The 23,014-nt window shown below is 31.9% G+C and overlaps 1 protein-coding gene across 1 annotated transcript in view; it reads left to right on the forward strand.

Moving 5' to 3' along the window:
- The first annotated feature begins 1,944 nt into the window (after positions 1–1,944).
- TyrRS-m (Tyrosine--tRNA ligase, mitochondrial) overlaps positions 1,945–23,014 on the forward strand; it is a 107,790-nt gene continuing 86,720 nt past the window's right edge. Inside the window, exon 1 of the mRNA XM_085824907.1 lies at positions 1,945–2,140. Within this exon, the coding sequence (XP_085681033.1) occupies positions 2,097–2,140 (44 nt within the window). The 5' untranslated portion in view covers positions 1,945–2,096. The remainder of the gene's footprint in view (positions 2,141–23,014) is intronic.

A 23,014-nucleotide genomic window follows, 5' to 3' on the forward strand; every position in this document is an offset into this window, starting at 1 on the left:
TGTAATAAATTATGATATATAAATTAATAAACACTATGTTTAATTTGTGTTTTTCATACATATACTCAGTAATTTACATACACACACACACACACATATATATATCTTTTTTTTTTTTTCTGTGTGTGTGTGTGTGTGTGTGTACGGTTGTGGTCTTGTATTGTATATTGTTCTATCTTGTTTGTCTGCTGCTGTTTTTTGAAAAATGTATGAAAATGTTGGGAACGAAAATAGCACAAGTTACTTTAGTTAAATTAATATATACTTTGTATGATGACTTTTGTTGATATCTCAGGATGCAATACATATTACTTTGCATATACTCAGCATACATATTACTTTGTATTTCATGCTTAATACCTTGATACGAAGCAATTTAACACCGTCAATATTTTTTTCTCCCCCAGTAACACATCTATTCATCATTACCAAACACACTCACCACACACACACACACACACTTGTGAGACACTATTTATTGTAAATGAAGACAAATTTTCCTCCTTTTAACTACACTCATGGACACAATCGTATTTTAGGATATTTTCTACTTCTTTTCCTTTTCTTCTTATAGGCCTTTTTTTTTTTTTTTTCCTCTCTATTATTTTTGGGCCATTTATTTTAAATTTTATTTTGTCCCATCTTTTCTTCCTGGCCTTTTGAACTCGTGCAAGATGTACGAAGTTCCCTTTTTACTCTCCTCAAATACGAAATTGCCCTCCTTTCTATATACCTTTCCTTCGCACCTATGCTTAATTTTTCGCCCATCGGTGCAGAAAGACTTAGCGGGTGCAAAACAAGATATCTGTCAAGGAGGTTAGAATAGAAGGAGAGAGGGTTCGCGGTTTCCTCCAGTATCGGGAATGAAACTTCGCCGAACAAGCGGCGTCCATTTTTGTGACTTCAAAACATTGCATTACGGCAGTGACATGTACGTGTTTCTAACCTGTTCCGTGCATTTATTTTCCAGTAAAAATATGTTAAATTTATAATGAAATCCCTCGCTATTGTTGAATTTTTGTTTTAAAGTAATAAAGATGATATCCATAATTTACTATGTACAGCAAATTATTAAGAAATACTTCGAAATCTAAATGCATGTGCATAACATTAAAGCCTTTAAAAAATGATGCTTCTGCATGTTTCACGGATTTGCTTAGGTTAGAAAATAAATCTTAATAAAATAAAACAGATTTATGTGAATTCATTGATTTCAGTTTATGCGCATTTCATATTTATTAATCTCAAAGAAACTGCCTTTAATTAAGTTAAATTACAGAAATACACAGAAATATAAGTTTTTGGATACATCTTTCCACATGTTCAATTGTGTAAATATTTTACTTAATTTTATCACTATACTGCTCAGAAATTTGTAAGTTTATGCAAAAAATTTTTAACAACAGAACAGTTTATCTTAACTTAAAAAAATGAATAATAATTAATATATAAAGAAAAGCATTGCTTTATTTAACACCTTTACAATTAATAAAAATAGTAACAATTGATTTCTTACTTTTCATGAAAGTTATAAAAACGAATTAACTAAAACGTTCAAATTATAAAATTTAAATCCTACCATATAGCATTGTATCTTAAGGAACGAAGATACCAGCTATAAACAGAAACATTAAAATGTATTTAATATATTTTGATTATAGTTATATTAAATAATCTATTTCCTAAGTCCTTTTTTTCACATCTGGAAAGAAAACCACATGACATTGTGATATTTTTTGACATAGTTGTCATATTACATAAAAAAAGAAAATTAATACTTACGTGTGAAAGCAAGCTCAGAAAGCACTTTTCTCTCATGTATTTCAGGCAGGGCTGAGCAAATCCATAGTTGCTCGAAAAGAGACTTTACCATGTATCTCTTATGCTCAGAAGCAGGAGCAATTCCTCCGCCGTCTTTGAGAAAATATTTCCCTTTTCTATTTTATAACTTATTTCTCTGATATCTAGTTGAATTAGTTTGAAAACTCAACTAATGCTCAATCGCAGTAATCTTTATGACAAAGTGTTGCATGGATGTCAAACTTCGCAAAATGACAAGAGAAGAAGAATAAAAACTTTTACTTTCATGAAAAACAATGGCGGCCTCCATTGTTTACAATACGTACCGGTTGAAAATTTCGTGAGTATTTAAAGATATGGTATAATACCTGTTTCTTGACGATGTTAAAATTTTATAAAGTATTTAGAACTGAAAATTTATTTTCTTGAAAGAGACTAAAATCATATAAATAATAGTTTGGAATTTTTTTTTCGTGTATATTTTTATTGTATAATATCAGAAATTTTAATAATATAATACATGTCTTTTACGTAGTCAGTGCACTGACCATATTTCCGTAAGACAATGACGGTACAGTAGGAGGACAGGAAACCGGACGAAAGAAATCTATAGCAAAGAAAGATGATTAGTTGAACTTACCATTATTTTTGAGTAATAGAAGCCGTATAAAAATTTACGTATCTTTAGGTGTTAATTATATTTGTTTACAATTGTCCTATGAATAATTCTGTTAGTTAATGTATCATTTTTATATGTTGGATAAGTGCTCAATGATGATTATGGGATGTACAAAAACATCGTTTATTCAGCATTGCTACTCTAATATTCTATATTACACTTGTGATTTATAAAAACAATAGATACAGTTACATATATAACATCTTCCTTTTTTAACAGAAATAATGAAAAATTATACATTTTCTTTTAAATAATGAGGTTTTTTAACAGTCCTACTATATCGAGTAACGTAGTTATGTCCATTTTCAAAATCTGATGATACAATACCTCATTCAGGAATTGGTGGCACATCACTTCTGTTAGGATTTGAAGGACTTACAGGCACATCTAATTTGAAGTGCTGCTGCTATTCTCAGGTATCTCAGGTTCATCCTTATAACTTTCATTTTCATAGTTGTTTTGCATTGCAAACTCTTTCTGATTTTTTCCTTTAAAAATGCCTCTTCAGTTTCTTTCTAAAATTCTTCCATCTGTTCTTAAAATCCTGTATGAACGTGGTCTTTTTGCATCTTCTATAATTTTCCTACTTTCATTTTGTTTTTTACCTTTCTTTTTTATGTAGACATGATCTCCTATCATAATAGCTTTTTTAGTTCTTCTGTAAATGTTGTTTATGATCTTCATACTGTTTAGTTTGGATGAAATTCTCTTTTGTATGCATCAATCCATTTACTTTTCTTCCAAACATCAATTCTGTAGGTGATTTAATTTCATCTGAAATAGGAGAGTTATGATATTCCAATAATACTAAATATGGATCCTTTTTGTCATCTGCAGCTTTTTTTAACATTGACTTGACAGAGAGAAAAGCTTATTTTTATAACTTCTATGAAAAGAGGTATAAGTTTAAAATTTATAAATTAAAAATAATATTTTATGAATTATGCATAAAATATAACTGCATGTAGTGTATTTTAAAATAAACAAGATTTCTAATAAATTACCCAGCTACAACACTGAAGAAATTGATACTGAAATTTTATATATTATCTGATATCTCCCCGAATTTGAACCTATTTTTAAAATTTACAATCTCGCATGGCAGTCAGCAGTATACAAGCATAGCAAAACTTTCTTTACAGTTGCTCTGTATTTTTAAAGTACCAGCTATTTTTAAATGTTTTAAACTTTTTTATTTGTTTTGCAATAACATTACATTTTAGTTTTCATTATATATTATTTCATTAATATTTAAGGCTTCTAAAAAAACAAAGAAATTTTCAAAAATTACTTCCTCTATGCAATTAGAGATGTTCATAATATGCATTATAGCCTTGCTTATCTAAAAATTGCTAATGTGCTTTTTTTTCATAGTTCATAAGCAGAGAGAATTTTAAGAGTCTAAATCCCATGAGTTAAATACAGAGACATCTGGTGGCAATTAATGCAATCGACCACTGAACTTCTTTACGCGTAAATCCAACGCAATAGTGTAAATGGTCATTCGTCTACATATATATATTTCTCCCAATGATGCAATGTGATCACAACGTACTAATGGAAACGGGGCTTTACACATGGTGAAAACATGCAACTAGCCTCTACACTGAAATCTGAACCCAGGTCAAACTACCAATGTTTAGTGACTTTACTGCTGAGCCACTGATGGGCTTATAAATATGAATGTAAAATTAGAAATAATATATTTTATTTAAGGTTGTAAATAATAACAGAATTACTAAAATTAAAAAAGTTGTTATTTGTTGTTGGAAAATGATTTTTAAATTGAATAACTTGATTGGTAACCTGTTGTTTAGATTAAAAGGAAGGCAAAAAAAATAATATACAGTACAAAGTCTGTAATTCGGACGTCCATAATCCGGAATGATCTATAATCTGGACCTCAAAGCTACAGACTTTCTGCGCATGCGTAGTGTTTACGCATGCGCATAATACATTTACGCATGCACATTATCTAATTATCTATTTCAGTTAGTGTTGCAGATTGCGTTGTTCCTTAATCTTCTAATTAGATCCGGCTTATTATTTTTTGCAGACTGTTAGAGCAATTTTATAAAAAGTAAGCTTGAACTTTCAATTATGTCAAAAAGAGTTTCCGATTCTCGAGCTGCCAAAGGATCTACAAAGGGAAAGCATGTTTCAATGTCCATCAAACTAAAATTGGAATTGCTGCAAAAAATGGATAAAGGCATGAAGAAAGTGACAGAAAGGTTAGTGAAAACGAAAAAATTTCGATTGACAAATTAGTCGGTATTCTCGACACAGCAATTATAGGACTTGAACAGTGGAATTTTGTAACTGAACAAGAAATTATGTCTGTTTATAGAATTAAAGAGAAAGTATTAGCACATAAAACGAAGCAACTTAAACAACTTACATTGAAAGAAATGTTTAATAAAGTAAGCAAATAAATATTCAGCTTTTTTTTTTTTCTCTAAATTTTATATCCTTTTGATCATAATTGCTCTTTATATCATAAATTACAGTTTCATATTTTTAATTTTATAATTTCTGCATGCCATCTTACCAGATTTAAATTGACGATCTATAATCCGGAAGAACCCCTAATCTGGAACCGCCGAAGTCCCGACGAGTCCGGATTAAAGACTTTGTACCGTATATATTGAAAAAATAAAATAAGTTTTTATTTAAATATTTTTAAAATAATCGGTGAAATAAAAGGAAAAAAATATTATATTTTAATGAGAACAATAGATTAAATATTTCTCTTTACAAAATTCATCAATTAGAAATTTATATCATGAATAACAGAAATGCATTCTCAGATGTATAGTAAAATAAATTTATAAAAGTCTTTATTTTGATAAACTTTATAAACTTGCTTTTTTACTTCCTTTTTTTTTTTTTTTTTTTTTTTTTGATCAACTTAATAAAATTGGCAAAGGCATCTTACCCTTTTATTACTTGTTATGTAAAATTGGGTACTTTGATATTATCGCAGCCACCATTGTGCAGATAGGTGGTTTTTTTTTTTTTTTTTTTTTTTTTTTTTAAGAAGAAAACATGAGTGGTGGTGTTCAAATCAAGGTGGTGTTTCAAATCAGAAAAAGTTATTTATTTCATATTATACATGTTAATAGGTACACTGCTAAAAAAAAAATTGGACAGTTCTCTATCTCCCGTTCTACTGGGCCAATTCACGAAATTCAAATTGTGTTCTTCACGTCTGGAAAGCGCGACTTAGCATATATATTGGATTTATATGTAGCACTATTCTAACATAGGTATTTTGACACAAAATCGGACGTTTTCTGAATTCACATACTAATGCTTTACATATTTCGATTCTACGACTCAAATTATGCCTAAATATTAAATTTTGTAAAATTTGGTGCGAAATTTACGGAGAAATTCAACAATTTATGTTAGCACTTTTTACTCAGTTTGTGCCAAAATTGGTTCACTTGGCGAACTTCTTAATATGTGGCGACCTATTTTCATTTCCGTTTTTACATAGTGCGTGAGAGGAAGAAAAGACTCACTCGTTCCTTCTTTTTATATTATATTTTTAATTATAATTGTTATTAATTTTAGGCAATTTTTTTTCTTTTTTGAATCTCATATACCTGCCAACTTTTACGAATTTTTCGTAATTTTTACGAAAATGCATTTGTCATTACGATTTTACGATCGTAATCCATTTTTTACGATTTTTTTCCTTTTTCAAGTGTTTTTAGTGATTTTTGTCGAAATTTTAGAATTTTTCGCCAATTCAGCGATTTTCGGCAATTGCATCATGTTTTACCGCCAACTACCGACTACTTCGAATCCAGTAACCTGCGGTTTCTCCCAACTCGCCGCTTAACCAGCCAATCCAATTCGCTGAACTTGTTTTTCCCACGTCGTTGTTATGAAATGAGTTCAAAAAAACCGTATTCTCAATATTTTCGGCCTGCCTACAAAGCCGAATTTCCAACAATTAAAGAATCCTTCAAAGGAAATAACTATGCATTTTGCAACGTGTGCGTGTGTGACTTCATAATAAGTCAATGTGGAAGAAGCGACATTGTGAAGCATGTTAAGTCTAAAAAGCATGAAGTTAATGCTTCGTCTTCAACAACGTCAAAGGAAGTGGATGATTTTTTTTCAAATTCAGCTACGAATTCGGATGCCGATGTCATTTTGGCAGAGTGTTTGTTTACTGCATTCCTCATTGAACACAGCGTGCCGCTAAGCGCTGCCGATCATGCCGGTCAACTTTTCAAACGGATGTTTTCCGACTCCAAGATTGCTCAGAAATATGCTTGTGCTTGTACGAAAACATCTTCTATTGTGAACGAAATTGCTTGCGATGCACAAAGTAAAACGATAGCTGCACTCCAGGATGCCTATTCTATGATCACTGGATCTGTCTACAACTTAAGCGAACAATAATGACTAAAAAAAACCGGTATGGACAGCCATCACAACTTTTCGGAGAAAGCCATTCTGTGGTCCTCAGTTGGTGGGCGGGTGAGTTCATTTAACTTTACTGAAAGGGGACAAGGCTTCAAGGAGCTTTAGACCAATCGCACTACAGACGAGTGACGAAATTTAGCGCTGGCTGAAGTTCTAGGAATATTCTCCTATTATTTCACTAACTCACATGCTGCATTTGTAGTTCGAAAAAAATTGCACAAAACAGTATTATGACCAACACGCAGCAGAGTATGCTGCTGTGTTATATGAAGGAAAATTCCGTTTCGTAAGGGGAAACTTAACGCAGGAATTTAGAACTAAGAAATAAAGAGTGATATGGGATACCACGAAAGCAATGGTAAATAGATAAAAGTAAATGAATTAAGCTTACTTCAAATCCTTTTAGAAATAAACAATTTTAATCATTTAAATTTATAATATGATTAATTTGCATTACAATCTAATAGCAAACTAAGTTTCCCCCCCCCATGCTTACAATAAAACTATTTTCCCACAATTTATTTTACAGTTACTATTGGAAAAATATTTCTTTAAATAAGAAATTAGAAAGAAAATATTTTTTTCTTAATATTTCTTCCCTTTTTTTTTATTTTCTTTGGTACTTTTCCGTTTCGCCGGCGCAAATCTCGCCAAGCAGACTTTATTGGGGCCAACATACAGTATACACATAAAAAATATTAAAAAAATGTTAGTTCTAAGAATTCTTTTTTTGAAGACATAAACATTTTAATATCGCTTAAAATTTTATAAAAAGCCAATAAATAAAGACAATAAAATTATAAAAAGACATTAATTTAAGAATTTACTATGTTTTCATGGTTCAACATCCTGATTCGCCGGTTCATATCACGTGACCCCAAGCGATCTCATCTCACGTAAACAACTGTACAAAAATCTAATGCTCTCAGTAATTACCTACATTCTACATTAATTTCAAGTTAAATCTTAATTTGGAACACAAATTTAAATGCAAGAAATATTTCAATTCGTACGAATAGCTTACTCAGAAATTATGTAAAACTGCAGTGCTTTACTTCGCTGATGCATTCTCATTGAATTAATGTATTTAACCCTTGACTTTACCTTTTCTATAGTTTCGGCTTCGGGTAAGCGCTATGATTGCATCCTAATTGATTTAATTACCGAAAATGGCCTTAGACATAAAACTGAACTAGCTGATAAAAATTCTATAAAATTATGTGCCAGTATTGAAAGAAAAAATCAATCTGATAGGAAAAAGCTGCGACTTGTTTTGAAAATGAGGCGTAAAAGGTTACCAGCGAGAATATTCCGTTTGGCATCGGTTGTACCATTATTGGCGACTTTATCGCTTGCGCCGGCAAAACGGAAAAGTACCTTTTCTTTTTCTATGAAAATTATTTCTTTCAGGAAAAGAAATAAAATTCATTTGCTATTACAGTATGGCTGATTGCTGCTGCATTCAACTATCAAAGTGTTTTATTTTAAATAATTTATTCTATAATTAACATGAAAGAAAATATTTTTTCAATATAAAATATATAACCAAAATTAAACTAATCTATCCTGTATGTGTGATTAATTCGTTTTGCAATTTTTGTCACACAATAACTAATACCTTTTTTTAATATTACATTGCTGTTATTTGAATTTTATATATATATAAGAACTGCTCAGTTTACATATTCTTCCTTCTCGAAAGATTTTATTCTGTGAAAATAATTAAAAGATAGTAATATTTTCACAGTGTAAGTACTAAAGTAAAAATAATCAGTGTAGGTCTCCTGCAGTTGAAGTCCTTGTCAAACCAGCGTTTCGACACATTTTAAATAGAAAACTAATAATAATCAATATCTCTTTTACAATATAAAAATGTGAATGCTATGAACAGTATTTTTTTTTAATTTGCAAAGAAACAATGATTTTTTAATACTATAATAGGTTACAAAAGTACTATTCCATGAACAAACCCTCAGTTTTATAGCATTGTTACTTTATAGAATAATACAGTAATAATGCAGTATAATTCTACTAACAAGCCCACCAGCCGCCGAGCGGTAGAGTCGCTGAACGCAGGTAGTTTGGTCCGGGGTTTGAATCTCGGGAACGAGCTGGCTGGCGTTTTCGTGGCTTTCCACATGTGTAACTTGTATACGAGCCAGTTTTCCTTAGAAAGTCCTCACTTAGAAACCAGTTTTAAAACGTAATAAAATTAAACACAAACACACACACACAAAAATAATAATAAATAAATAAATAAATCTGAAGGCTTTCAGATTTTATATTACTTCCAAAGGGCCATTTTTATAACGTTTTGCGTGTTATCTTTATTTATTAAATATCATGTTTTTCACACTTAAAACCATAAAATTCAATTCAACAGCAATATCATATAATTTAAAAAAAGCATATCTTTAGAATTTCCGATAAATAGTCTCCCGCGCTAGAGATGAAAATGTTTTTTTTCCGTATAATGTTGCCATTGCTCGCTTTGAAATTGTTGGGTTTCTTAATCAAAAACTCATAAATGCTTTACAAAATATGAAATAGATATTAAAACAAATTCTCAGTTCCAAATTTGGGCCTCCAGATGCCTATATTAGGATGGAGGATTACGTTATTCAGAATTTCATGGCTCTAGGTACCGTTGTTTTATCACAGTGCGAGAAACATTCATACATTCTGCAGATTCCTCATTATTTAATTTCTTTAAATATAATAGTGCGATAATACTTGGTGGCAAAGATTTGAAAAGTGAAACGCCACAAAATGGCAAATTAATAGCCCCTCTGGGCTAAAACTTATTTTTAAAAGTATCACACTAGTAGTAGTACAGCTACTGAAAAAGATATTATAAAGCTATTTCATAGTTTTATACTTTTTTTTTAAAATTTTTATTTTGCAGTAGTGTGAATTTCGCGTTATAATGAACGACATTCCTTTTTGTTTTCACAGTATTATTCGTAAGGTATTCAACTGTTAGATTTTAAAGTAAACGTAATTCTTGCTGTACATAAATCGAGTAGAAGCTTATCGGATGTCTATATTTGTATTAAATGAAGAAGGTTTATGTGCTTGATAAACTTTTTATCTTCTACATTTTTAAAGCTTACAATTACAATTTATATCTATAATTTCAGGAATAGTATAACCTTTCTTTCAGTAGAAATTGCGTTCTTGTTTTCTGAATGTGGCTTCAAATACTCTCTCAGTTCGTTGCAAATTAAAATAACTATAAATTTTGGCAATCTGAAATACGCAATGAAAACATCTTTTGGCAGAGCAAAAGCATCAATATATTTTCTATAAATTCACCACCGATTCAGAGATCTACGACCGTATTCTTTGTTTAAATATGAAAAAATCAGCAGCTAAAACACATACAGAGCCATTGTCTATTTAGTACGTCAACTGCACAACCCTGATTGACGACGCTGCAACACTTTTTCACGTGCTTTCGACAACTTTCGTACTCAGAGAATATAGGATGTCGGGCAGACCTGTTTTTTACTAGCAGCGACATCTGGCGGCCCACAACTTGCTGTCGACTCTCGTAGCGTAGAATAACCGTCCAGAATTCAGCATTTTCGGTGTCAATCAATGGCAACATGACAGCGATTGGAAAATTCATCTTTTGAAAAGATTCGTTTTTTATTGATAAATTTCCATTTTTGTTAACAATTAAAGAAAATGAATGCCATAATGATGCTTTAGATGAACTACAGAACCAATTTTCTGCTGCACAGTTCTGGAGAAGATAGACTTGATGTCCTCGTTGGTACCTTAATAAAAAGAGCTGATGGAACACCAAGACTAGCAAGAGTTTTATGTGCTATTCTCGTAATTCCACACAGTAATGCTGAGTGCGAGAGAGTCTTCAGTGTTGTGAAGAAAAACAAAACTATGTTTCATTCTTCAATTTCACCAAAAACTCTAGAAAACATTTTAATCGCTAAAAGTTATGAGAAAACTAATTGTTATGACAGGAAATTTTCCAAAGAAATTTTGGCTAAAGCCAAAAAATGCACTCTAAATTCATTGCAATAATTTTATTGCAATGAATATTGCAAGAATATACGTTGTATAGTTTCTTTCGAAAAACTGTTTTAAAAATTTCTATTAACTCATTTGAACTGCTTAGTTTAAATCAAAGGTGCATCATTTATTTATTTTTTTAATTGTTAGTGTTGCGTTGTCTCTTCAGATAATTATTTTAAAATTTTCTATTTATTCATTCGAACTGATCTTTTTAAATATATTTATTAATATAAATTTTCCTGAATTTGATTTTATTTATTTGAATTGCGTTTCTTTCAGAAGAATACTTTGTGACCCAGACTACAAAGCATTTAAAAACTGCATATATTAAAAGAGAAAATACATTAAAGCACAGTTAACACGCTTTTTAGTGTTCCGTTCAGAAAAGATATATAAATAAGATAGGTGTTTAACTGACATTTTAACTTAGGATGACTTGCATACACTACTTTAAACAGTTTTTCTTCAGGCATTCTGCAAGTATATTAAAAAGCATCCAACTTTTCGAAACATCTTGGTATTTCTGACAATCATTTTAAATAAAGTTATCGCCTTCCATTTCATAAAGGCCCACAAACGGCCGAGCGGTAAAGTCGCTGAACACTGGTAGTTCACTCCGGGTTCGAATTCCAGTAAACAAGCTGGTTGCATGGGCGTTTTCATGGATTTTCTCATGTGTGATGTGTATGCTGGCTGGTTTCCCTTAGAAAGTTCTTCCCGAAAGCATCCTTCCTTCTAGGCAGATAGCCCTGCTTTGCCCTAACTTAATAATCCAATTCAACCCATTTCATCAGTATTTAAGTCAGAGCCTTTATCAGTCTTTAGAGGTTAGCATTTTGAAGGTATGAGATGAAAGAAAAGGCTGGTTTCATCAAGAGGTTTTGGTTTATTTAATTATGGCAAAGCACACTAGGGCTATCTGCCTAAGGGGAGGGATGCCATCGTGAAGGACTTTCTAAGGGAAACTGGTTCGTATACACGTTACACACGTGGAAAAGCGCCCATGCAGCCAGCCCATTCACGGGATTCGAACCTCGGACCGAACTACCAGTCTTTTGTCTTTTCTGTTACCACAAGGCTGAATTGATGGTATTTGCCGGTGTACACGTCCAAGTGTTTTCTGTTTGAACACCTTAATTCTTTAAAGTACCCTGAAGGTATATTCAAAAGCGTTAAGCTTTTTCAAACATCTTGGTATGTCTGACAGCCAAATTACACTTCAAATTTTTGCTTACTTTTCTCCCTAATTTTCTTCTTTCCTTCTACAGTTATTTTCAGTGCTCACACAAGAAAAATTAAGATTATTCGATTGCTAGACTTCCATAAATTTTGCTTTCTTGACAATTTTCTTAAAATATCAATTGCATCAACTGCATTTCAGTTAAAGACAGCTTTTCATTTTCTAGACATTTTAGCTATAAACAAAGTATAGAGCAAAGTCCAAAGGATAAATATTTTAATTAAAAGAATTTTTGCTAAATAACAAAGAAATAAAACAGTCCAACAGTGTTTATTCTGTACCACCGATTGACCCGATTCTTATATCGGCTGAAGCAATCTAAATCATATTAAGGATCATGTTTTTTTTATACAATCTATAATGCGAGAGAAAATTAGCTTCTTAAAACATTCTTTCTGAGAGGATTAATATAAAAATTTATATGTATATATATGTTATTTTTTAAAGCTGGGACTTGAACCAAACTGTCAAACTTTTAAGGTTTAATTTACATGGTGGTTATAATAAAAGTTCCACTTTGAAATGGTCATAAAAAGTAAACTACCAGACCAAATGTTATCAAACTTGGGAATCGTGTAAAGGAGGTTATGGGAATTTCTTTTCCGCTTGAAAAAAAAAAAAAAGAAATGAGTTCAAAAACTCACCACAAGGGGAAAAATGGCACTTTATTCGATATTGTTAAATGAAATAAGACATGAAAACATCAGTTTAAAATGTGTTTAATCGTTTCTGAAACATGTTACAAAGCATGTTGAATGTAGCATCCAGCATTTTCCGAAAGCAAGTTAAATCCTGTTACTGCATTCTCAACAGCAGCTCTACACATATCAGGAGGAATCTTACGGACATGTCGGTTTATTACATTTTTTATTTCTGCCAAATTGTTTAGATTATCACCATAAACAGAGCTTTTGAGATAACCCCATAGTCAAAGTCACAGAGGTTGAGGTCTGGTGGAAAGTGGGGAAGTGTTGGCCTATAAGACGTTCATTCGTGAAATGTTGCCTAAGTAACTGTGCGACACATGTGAGGTGGGGCCCAGCCCTGCATAAAAATCGTAGTATCTAAAATGCCATGTTAATGCAGTTCATGTATCACGAAACATTTTAACATTGACTCTAAGCGAGCTGCAATCACAGTGGTCCAGCTGTCGACTGCTCTTCAGAGAAAAATGGTTCAGTTATGAAACTAGCTGTCATCCCACACCAAACGGTGTGGAATGACTGCTATGCAAATGAATGCAGTAGGAGAATGCAATGGAACTAGGTAGATAACATGAGGGAGTTTTTTGGCCCAAATCATTTAAAAACATTTTGAATCAGTATCGTCATGTTTTAGGGCCGAATTCAGGCTTCAAAAATTAGAAATTAGTGATTTGTAAGAAAACGATTCTCAGATTGTATGCACTTGTGCGAGTGATTTGCAATCTCACATTTTCTAATTGCTAATTTTCACGGAAGAATTTCTCCCGTACACGGATGGTGCACTCGACTTTTATCGAATTTAATGCCTTTAAATGGTAATTTGCTTACTTCAAATCTTAAGGGTATACAACATATTAAACCTGTGTAATAAAAGGTTAAGTTAGATTCCGATCCATATTTTGTTTAACAATATTGCATACAGCGCCATATACCCCCTTGAGTTGACGTTTCGAACTGTCTTTTTCTCACGGAAAATAAATTCTCATGACCTCCTTTACACGGTTACCAAGTTTGATAATATTTGATCCAGTAGTTTTCATTTTATGACCGTTTCAAAGTGGAACTTTAATTAATAACCACCCTGTATATTATTAAATTTTAATTTGAAGCTATGCGTTATATGTATACCATGCGTAAGATTTTCGCTTTTATGGAAAAAATAACGAATCAAAGCAAATACACTTTTTTCAGTTTGGGCAATGAACCAAAACTGAAAAAAATTCGCCTCCCTGTGAAAATAAAATATTGAAACTTCGACCTTGAATTTACTGGATTATCGAAATATTCAATTTGACTTATCTTCTAAGTCCTAGTTCCGACAACAATTCCATCAAAAATTCCAAATTACTGAAGCTGAAGTAAAAAGTTTAGTATATATTCACTGTATGTTAATAAAGTAATCAGAGTGTAATAAAAATAGATTATAGAATTTACACTGATGCAACTTTTTGTCTGAATGCACAACATGTAATGGAAGAGAAGGCTTGTAGAGATTTGTTTTTGACATGCCTCTAAAAGTAGATGTCGTACTCCTTTTGTCTCTTCAATGTCAAAAAACTTTCCTTTGAGAGGAAGCTTTAGTTTATGAGGGAAAAAAAATCACAAGACAAATTTGAAGAACATGCGGGACGATTGAGTACACATACTTATTTTCGGAACACAAGTGGTTCTTCGATTGGTTATTGAATAATGAAAAGATACTGTAACAGCTTTAAATATTATTAAAATCTTGTAGTTTCAAATAAATAATTTAATTAGATGAACATTAAGGTATTTGTGAATGGCAATATTTGAAACCAGACTCGAGTGCCATGTGCGACTCTCGCACGAAGAATGTAATTTATTTTTAAATGTTAGTATTCTTTTTTCCTTGTTGTTTTGTATGTCGCCATTTGAGTGTTAAATAAAGTTTTTTCTGTGTTCCATCATTGGAGTTGCTTCATATCGCCAAAGACGTATCACAGTCATAATTATTTTGGAGGCACCGACCGAGATCGAATAATCGTGCGTATTTTTATTTTATTAGTTCATCACTGAACATTATTACTTTCTGTTCATATAGAATTGCTTTATTTTATTAGTTCATCACTGAATATAATATTAGTGATACCAGATTATTACTTCCTGTTAATAATAAATTGTCTTATTTTATTACCGTATTTGATATTATATTTAATATTCATTTTAGTTCTCCAAACCGTAGATATATACTATATTGCTCTATGTTATTATTCTTATTTTAATCACAATTAATGTGGTAGAGAGAATGCATATAATTTAAATATTTTATTTTTGAGGTATACGTACTTAACAAAGTGCATTTAATTTTGTGATTCCTGACTGCATTAATTAGTTAAAGTAATTGAATTGAGCTATTTTGAGGAAATATAAAGAACACAGTGTTCATTAATTTTAAACGTAAAACAATGTCTTACTTAGGAAGAGCTCGTAAGGAAGATTTTCAAAATCTTGCGGCTGAACTGGGAGTTCATGTGACTGCAGATTTGAAAATAGTCGATTTAAAACAGAAAATTGTTGAAAGTAGAGATTATGATAAAGTATTCGTCAAAGGAGTCTTAGACACAATAATAGAAGAACAGAAAGTGAGGGAGGAAAGGGAAGAACGGAAAGAGAGGGAGGAAAGAGAAGAACGGAAAGAGAGGGAGGAACAAGAAGAACGTAGAAGACAGGAAGAAGCGGAAAAGCGGAGAAGGAAAGAACAGTATAAATTAGAGAGATTAAGACTTGAAGCAGAGACAAAGTCTCAAAATACCGGACAGATCCGGCCAAAAACGGAGCTGCGTCACCTTATGCAGAAATTTGATGACAAGAAAGGAGATATTAGTCTATATTTGCTATTGTTTGAAAGGCAAGCAGAATAGGCTAAAATTGATAAAGAAGAATTTGTATCTCATTTACTAGGACTACTTCCTTATAAAGTAACGCAGTTAATAGCTAGAGAACCGTGCAATAAAGCTAAAGACTATGAGCATGTGAAGATTTTATTGTTAAGACGGTTTAAACTAAGCCCGGAAAAGTTTAGGCAGAAATTTATGAAACATCAAAAGAGTACCAAATCCACATGGGTGGATTTCAATTATGAAATAGAAAATTATTGCAAAGAATGGGTGACTGGTCTAGGAGTTAAGACTTTTGATCAATTGCTAGATTTGATGGTGATTGACCAACTTAAGCGTCGAGTTCCTCCTGAAATTCGAGATCATTTTCTTGATGAGTGGGTAGAGATGATTTCATCTAAAAAATTAGCTGAAAAACTTGATGTCTGTGAAAACGTTTGCAGAAACTTTCAAAAAAAGCCTGTAGTGGATAGGCAGAAGGAAAGATACAATGCACTAACTCAGAATAAATTGAGTTCAGATAATAAAAATAAAACCGAAAAAAAAAAAAAAATGTCATTAGGATTTAATACGCAAAGCTGGTTTCATAGACCTAGAAGTCCACGTCCAGATGATAAATATGAAAAACGAAAGACGCCACAAAACTATCAGTGTGGGTCCTATCAACATTTAAGGCCCCAATGTCCAAAACTTAAGAATAGTACTGAATCTCCTGCTAATTTTAACAGAATTAGTGCAAAACCAGAGGATAAATTTCTATTACCTTATACTAGTATGGGTTATGTAAATGGTCATAAAATTCCTATATTAAGGGATTCAGGTGCTAGTATTGATATAGTTTGTCGCAAATACATCACGCCAGAAATGCTGACAGGTGAAAATGTGTGGGTGCAACAGCCATTAGACTTGAATCCAACCTGTTTACCATTGGCTGAGATCGAACTAAATTGCGATCTTGGGCGAGTAATAACTAAGGCTGCCATTATTAGAAATGAACTCGACAAAGGAAGGTATTTATTAGGCAATCGAACTTTTGCACTGTTGAATAAACAAGGAAAGGAGCCTGATAGTGGTCCTCACCAGGTTAATGCTGTCTCTACTAGAGCTCAAAGAAAAAGAGAAATAGTTGAAGAGGAGCTCATGGAACCGATGAAGGAAGAAAATAAAGCATCCAGAGATGTTTTTGAAGAAAAAGATAATTTACCGGAACTAAATACGGAAGATGAAGCTCTCATGAAACTGGTAAAAATTGACCCAGAAGAAGTTGCACGACTTCAGCTTACTGATAAGGAACTGTCTAAAATCATCCAAGAAGTTAAAGAAGGTACATGCAAAAATGAGAACTATAGTCTGACAAGAAAAGAGCTTTTAGTTAAAAAAACGACAGATAAAATGGGCTTTGAAAGACAGCTTGTAGTTATACCTGAAAAACTCAAGCCGTCAATTATAAAGATGTGCCACGAAGGAACTTCTGGTCATTTGGGTGTCAAAAAGACCAAAGACAGACTTGCTAGATATTTTTATTGGACGAGGTGTTACAAAGAAACTGAAGATTTTGTAAGAACCTGCGATGCTTGTCAGTGCGCTGGAAAAGGAAATGACAAAAAGAAGGCTCCAATGACATTAGTACCAGTAATTTCTGAAATATTCACTAAAATAAATGTCGATGCTGTTGGTCCGCTACCTATTTCAAAGACTGGAAAAAAATATATTATTACAGCTCTGTGTACGTCGTCCAAATATCCAGATGCTGTTATGGTGACAGACATTTCTTCGCCATCTGTGATTGATGCTTTCTTACAGATTTTCAGTCGTATGGGTTTCCCAAAAGTGATCCAAACAGATCAGGGGACCTCTTTTGTCAGTACTTTGACAGAGGAATTTTTGGAGCGCTTCGGAATTAAACATGTAAGAAGCTCTGTGTATCATCCGCAGAGTAATTCCATTAAGCAATTCCATAGAACGCTAAAAAGGGTGTTAAGAGTCGTTTGCATAGGAGCGACTTCTGATTGGGAGAATTATCTACCATCAGTTCTTTTTGCTCTCAGAACAGTCACACACGAAAGCACTGGTTTTACACCAGCAGAATTAGTTCATGGCAAAAACCTAAGAACACCAGTCACTTTACTTTATGAGCAGTGGCTAGAACCAACTGAAGAAAGTAATAATGTTGTCAGTTACGTTTTCGAACTTATTAATCGAATGAAGAAATGCCAAGAACTTGCCGTGGAAAACATGAAAGAAGCTCAACAATGGAGGAAAACATGGTACGATCGAAATGCAGTGAAAAGAGAATTTGCTAGAGAAGATTTAGTTCTTGTTTTATCAACGAATCGTCAAAGTAAACTAGAAGTAAAATGGAAAGGACCTGAAAAAATAGAGCAGAAAATTTCAGAAACCAATTATATTGTAAGTTTCGAGGAACAAAATGAGCCAAATCAAGTATATCACATTAACGTGCTTAAACCATATTACAAAAGACCAGAAATGATTAATATAATAACTGAAGTGGAAGGAGACTTAGAAATGGAAATTCCTCATTTACCTTCCAATCCAAGTATATTAAATTTCTTGGACATCATAGAGGAGAATGAACTCGAGGAAAGGTTGAAACCCGAACAAATAGAAGATTTACGAAAGATTTTATGGAAATATTCTGGTTGTTTTTCAAATAATCCTGGACTAACAAACTTAGTTTGTCACGATATTGAACTATTAAATAACAAACCAATACAAATAAAGCCATACAGACTGTCACCTCGACAGACTGAAATTCTCAAAAAGGAAATCCAGAAAATGCTCGATCTTAAAATTATGGAGCCGAGAGAATCGGACTATACATCTCCCATGATTTTGATAGAATCTTCATCAAAGGATCCTCGGCCTTGTATTGATTATCGTAAACTCAATGCTGTTACTAAAACTGAATACTATCCTTTGCCTAATATTGAAGAATGTATCGAAACTGTAGCAAAAGCAAAATATGTTACCCTATTAGATTTATCTAGAGGCTACTGGCAAATTCCGTTAACATAAAGAGCCCAAAGATATGCAACATTCGTAACTAGTTTTGGAAGTTTCAGGCCTCTACGTTTACCCTTTGGATTAAAAAATGCCCCATATTTTTTTAGCAAAGTTATGACTAAAATCCTGGCTGGATGCGAAGGATTCTCTGTACCATACCTGGATGACATTGCCATTTACTCAGAAAACTGGGAAGAGCACCTTAAAAACCTAACTTCTGTTCTAGGGAGAATACAGAAAGCAAACTTACGACTAAAACCATCAAAATGTAAATTTGCACAAGATCAAGTGAGATACCTAGGCCATGTTGTGGGACAAGGACAACGAACTTCAGATGAAGTAAAGATCCTGGCTGTGAAGGAGCATCCTACACCTAAAACCAAAGCAGAAGTACATGCTTTCTTAGGACTGGTAGGGTATTAACGCCAGTACATACCGAGATTTTCAGAAATTGCTTCACCCCTCAAGGACGCTTTGAAGGGGGTAACAAAAAAAGGAAATATACAATGGTCTGAAATATGTGACAAAGCTTTTAAAAATTTAAAAGAGTTGCTATGCAGGAAACCAATTCTGTATGCTCCCGACTTTGATAAAAGTTTTATTATACAAACCGATGCCTCAGACAATGGCATGGGTATAGTACTATGCCAATTAGATGATGAACAACATGAACATCCTGTCTTGTATATAAGCAAAAAATTTACTAAATTTGAAAAGAATTATTGTACTACTGAAAAGGAGTGTGCTGCTATCATCTACGCTATCAAGAAATTACATTTTTATCTGGATGGTCAGCAAAAATTCTTGATTCAAACTGATCATAACCCTTTGGTCTGGCTACAATCCAATGCCAAATGTAACTCTGGATTGATGCGCCGGGCACTCTCTTTACAACCTTATAATTTGAAGGTCATTAATCGCAAAGGAACTTTGCACAAGAACGTAGATGTTCTGAGTAGAATTATGTAATATAATAACTCTTAGAGTATGTAACCACGTTTAGAATTAATTTTATTATTTAATGTATGCTCAACTGATGTATTTGAACGATCTCCATTTCTTTTTATTTAAATGTGGTGTAAAAGTATTTATTTAAAACTTAAAATTTTTGGCCTGAAATTTGTAAATTTATAAGAGAAATTACCTTTACTCTGTAAACAATTGAGCAAGCCGAGCTTAGAAACTTTCGAGTTTTTACAGGACTTTTCCTTTCGGTAAAAGTCTCTCCGTTGGGGGAAAGGTTGTAACAGCTTTAAATATTATTAAAATCTTGTAGTTTCAAATAAATAATTTAATTAGATGAACATTAAGCTATTTGTGAATGGCAATATTTGAAACCAGACTCAAGTGCCACGTGCAACTCTCGCACAAAGAATGTAATTTATTTTTAAATGTTAGTATTCTTTTTTCCTTCTTGTTATCTATGTTGCCATTTGAGTGTTAAATAAAGTTTTTTCTGTGTTCCATCATTGGAGTTGCTTCATATCGCCAAAGAAGTATCACAATACATTGCCATGCAATACAAAACATTTGAAACACGTTTACTGACTGAATAACGTAAGATTAAAAGTCATCTGCTTAATTCACAGCCATTTACAAGTCACCTACTCGGGCAATTACAGAATCGTTTTGATCCTGAACTTGTAGGACAAACCTAATATCACTGAATTTAAACACTTCTTTAATCTTCCGAGAACTTCCTTCTTTAGCTTATATTCCAAGAATATTAAGTGAATACAATTATTGCAAAAGAAATTGAATATTCATTTGCACTATGGCTTGGTAGTTGACTAACGAGTTAACAAAACTTAAATTCTGCTTTTTGTGTCTAAGAATACAACAATATTTTAAATATTTACAAATAAAATATTAAATTGGAGATTTAATTGGAGCCTCATCAGTTGCTTAGCGTTTGAAGATTGTTAAATACTAATTGTTTGTTGCGAAGTCTAACCCAGGCTTGCATGGTTGGTTTTTGGTAGTTTTCTAGGTTCTCTTTGCAAAGGTTCTCTATGAAAGCATCTTAACTAAATAGCTCTCATGTTCTTTCTATGTTCAAATAACCAACTAACCTAGTTTAAGTGCGATTTCCAAGTTAAGGTACTAGCAAAACCCGAATACTCATTAAAAATCATGTAGCTTGCCAATCGGGAGTAACATGAAAGATACGGTGCCAATAATTGAATTGCTGTTACGGTACGCTGTTTCTAAGCTTAGATGGTAATTCCTTAATTAAGTATAATTGATTTTTAATTTCTACTAGAGCTGATGTTAAGAATTGAAGTGTAAATAAATAATATCGTGCAATCTTGATTAATATAAAATTAGAAATATTTGCATTCAGACGAAGTTTTTTGAAATATTGGCAATTACTTTATAAGAAAGATTTATTAATAACTGTAATTACTTATTATATTAATGATGATTAGAATTCAGTTCTTGAGAATTACATTCTAAATTAGAATTTTAAGGATATAATGAAAATACGCTACGCATAAAAATACATTTTAGGATAAAAAATGAGTGAATATTTTATGTTTAAAAACGTCTTAAATTAATTTAATAAACATCGTACCCTCGTTGTTAATTGAATCCAGAATGTTGAGTGTCGTTTATATAATTATTCTTACTTGTCCACAGAACCTGCTGACTTATCCAGCCATTAAGTAGCTGCAGATCATTTCTGCATAACCATTGAACTTCCATTAATTCAGTCTCTAGAGAGTTGTATGTTTATATCATAATTTAACTTTTATAAAAATGATTATTCTAAATCTTATGTTTCTATAAAAATTTACTATGCTTTAAAAATATATATGATAGTATCAGCAGCTTCATAAGCAACAGCTTGTTTAAAATTAAATTATGCAGTTAATGTCATAAAATTCAAATAAACATAAAACAAAAGTTCTCAGTTTTAGACAATTTGATTTAAATGAAGTTAAAGTAAAGTATCAGATGATAAAACACCGAAGATAAAAATTTATTCTTACAAATATTTTTTTTAAAAGAGGAAAAAAGAGAGAAATTAAAAAAAAAAAAAAAAAGTTAAAAATTTGAATAATATCATCTATAATTTAAAAAAAAATAACCTTTCATATAGTATTAATAAATATTTATTACATATCATTGAAGGACAAAATTTCATATATAATTAATTCTCCATAAAATATTATTTGAAATTTAAGGTTAAAAATAGCTGTGGCAATTCACTATAACAAAAATCCATAAACCACATTTGGCGTTATTATTGCTCAAAAAAAAGATCCCAAATTTCAAAAACGTGGAAATATGTAAATTCGTGTATATTTTAGAAAATTTTGAATAAAAAAGTCTAACTTTTTGCAGGTATGCTTAGAAGTACACCTACTTTAAGATGACAGTAAAAATATATTTAAATTTTAAAACTACTCGTACGATTTTTACAAAACTTGGCATTCTGGCATAATTTGAGTCGTAGAATCGAAATATGGAAAAAAATTGGTATATCATTTCAGAAAAAGTCCGATTTTGGGTCAAAAGACCTATGTTAGAATAGTGCTATATATAAAATTAATATATATCCTAAGTCACGCTTTCGAGACATGAAAAACTCAGTTTGAATTTTGTCACTGTTCTGTATATATCCTGCATGTAATTATTTCTGTCTATCAAAGTCTTAGTGGCCATTTCTAACTCTCCCAAGAAAAATTTAATGCTCATTAACTCTTTTCTCTCCCAGTATATAAATCTGACTTCTGAAGTAAATGACAGGTGACTATTCTCAAACAAATTACCACTTCGAATGCCGACGTGTTCGTTACACTATTTCGTGTTGCATTTCCAAAAATGGTTGTTTTCCAGAATGCAACATCATCATATGTGAATCTAAATATTCTTATCTTTATGGTAAAATTTTATGTTCTCACCAAAGTTTCACCGAACTTCATTTTGCAGGCAAATCTCACAAGCACATGTTTCAAAATTTATCTGGATACCACAAATATCACATTTTGCCTTTAGAGCTTCTCATACACCTAAACCAGCATGTACAAAAATGGCTACATTATTCAAACTTACTGTTATCCATATGGTTACCTGAAGAATTGTTATATGCATGGTTGTCACAGTTTGGCAACTCTTACCGAGGTGGTTATAATAATAACAAAGTACATAAAATTGTACACTGGTGTGCAAAACTTAAGCAACAATATAAATTTTAATCAGATAGCCATAAAATTGCAGAAAAGAG

Source organism: Stegodyphus dumicola, chromosome 10 (genome assembly GCF_044657685.1).
Source record: "Stegodyphus dumicola isolate Sdum_Otavi_A_Nest chromosome 10, ASM4465768v1".
NCBI lineage: Eukaryota > Metazoa > Arthropoda > Arachnida > Araneae > Eresidae > Stegodyphus > Stegodyphus dumicola.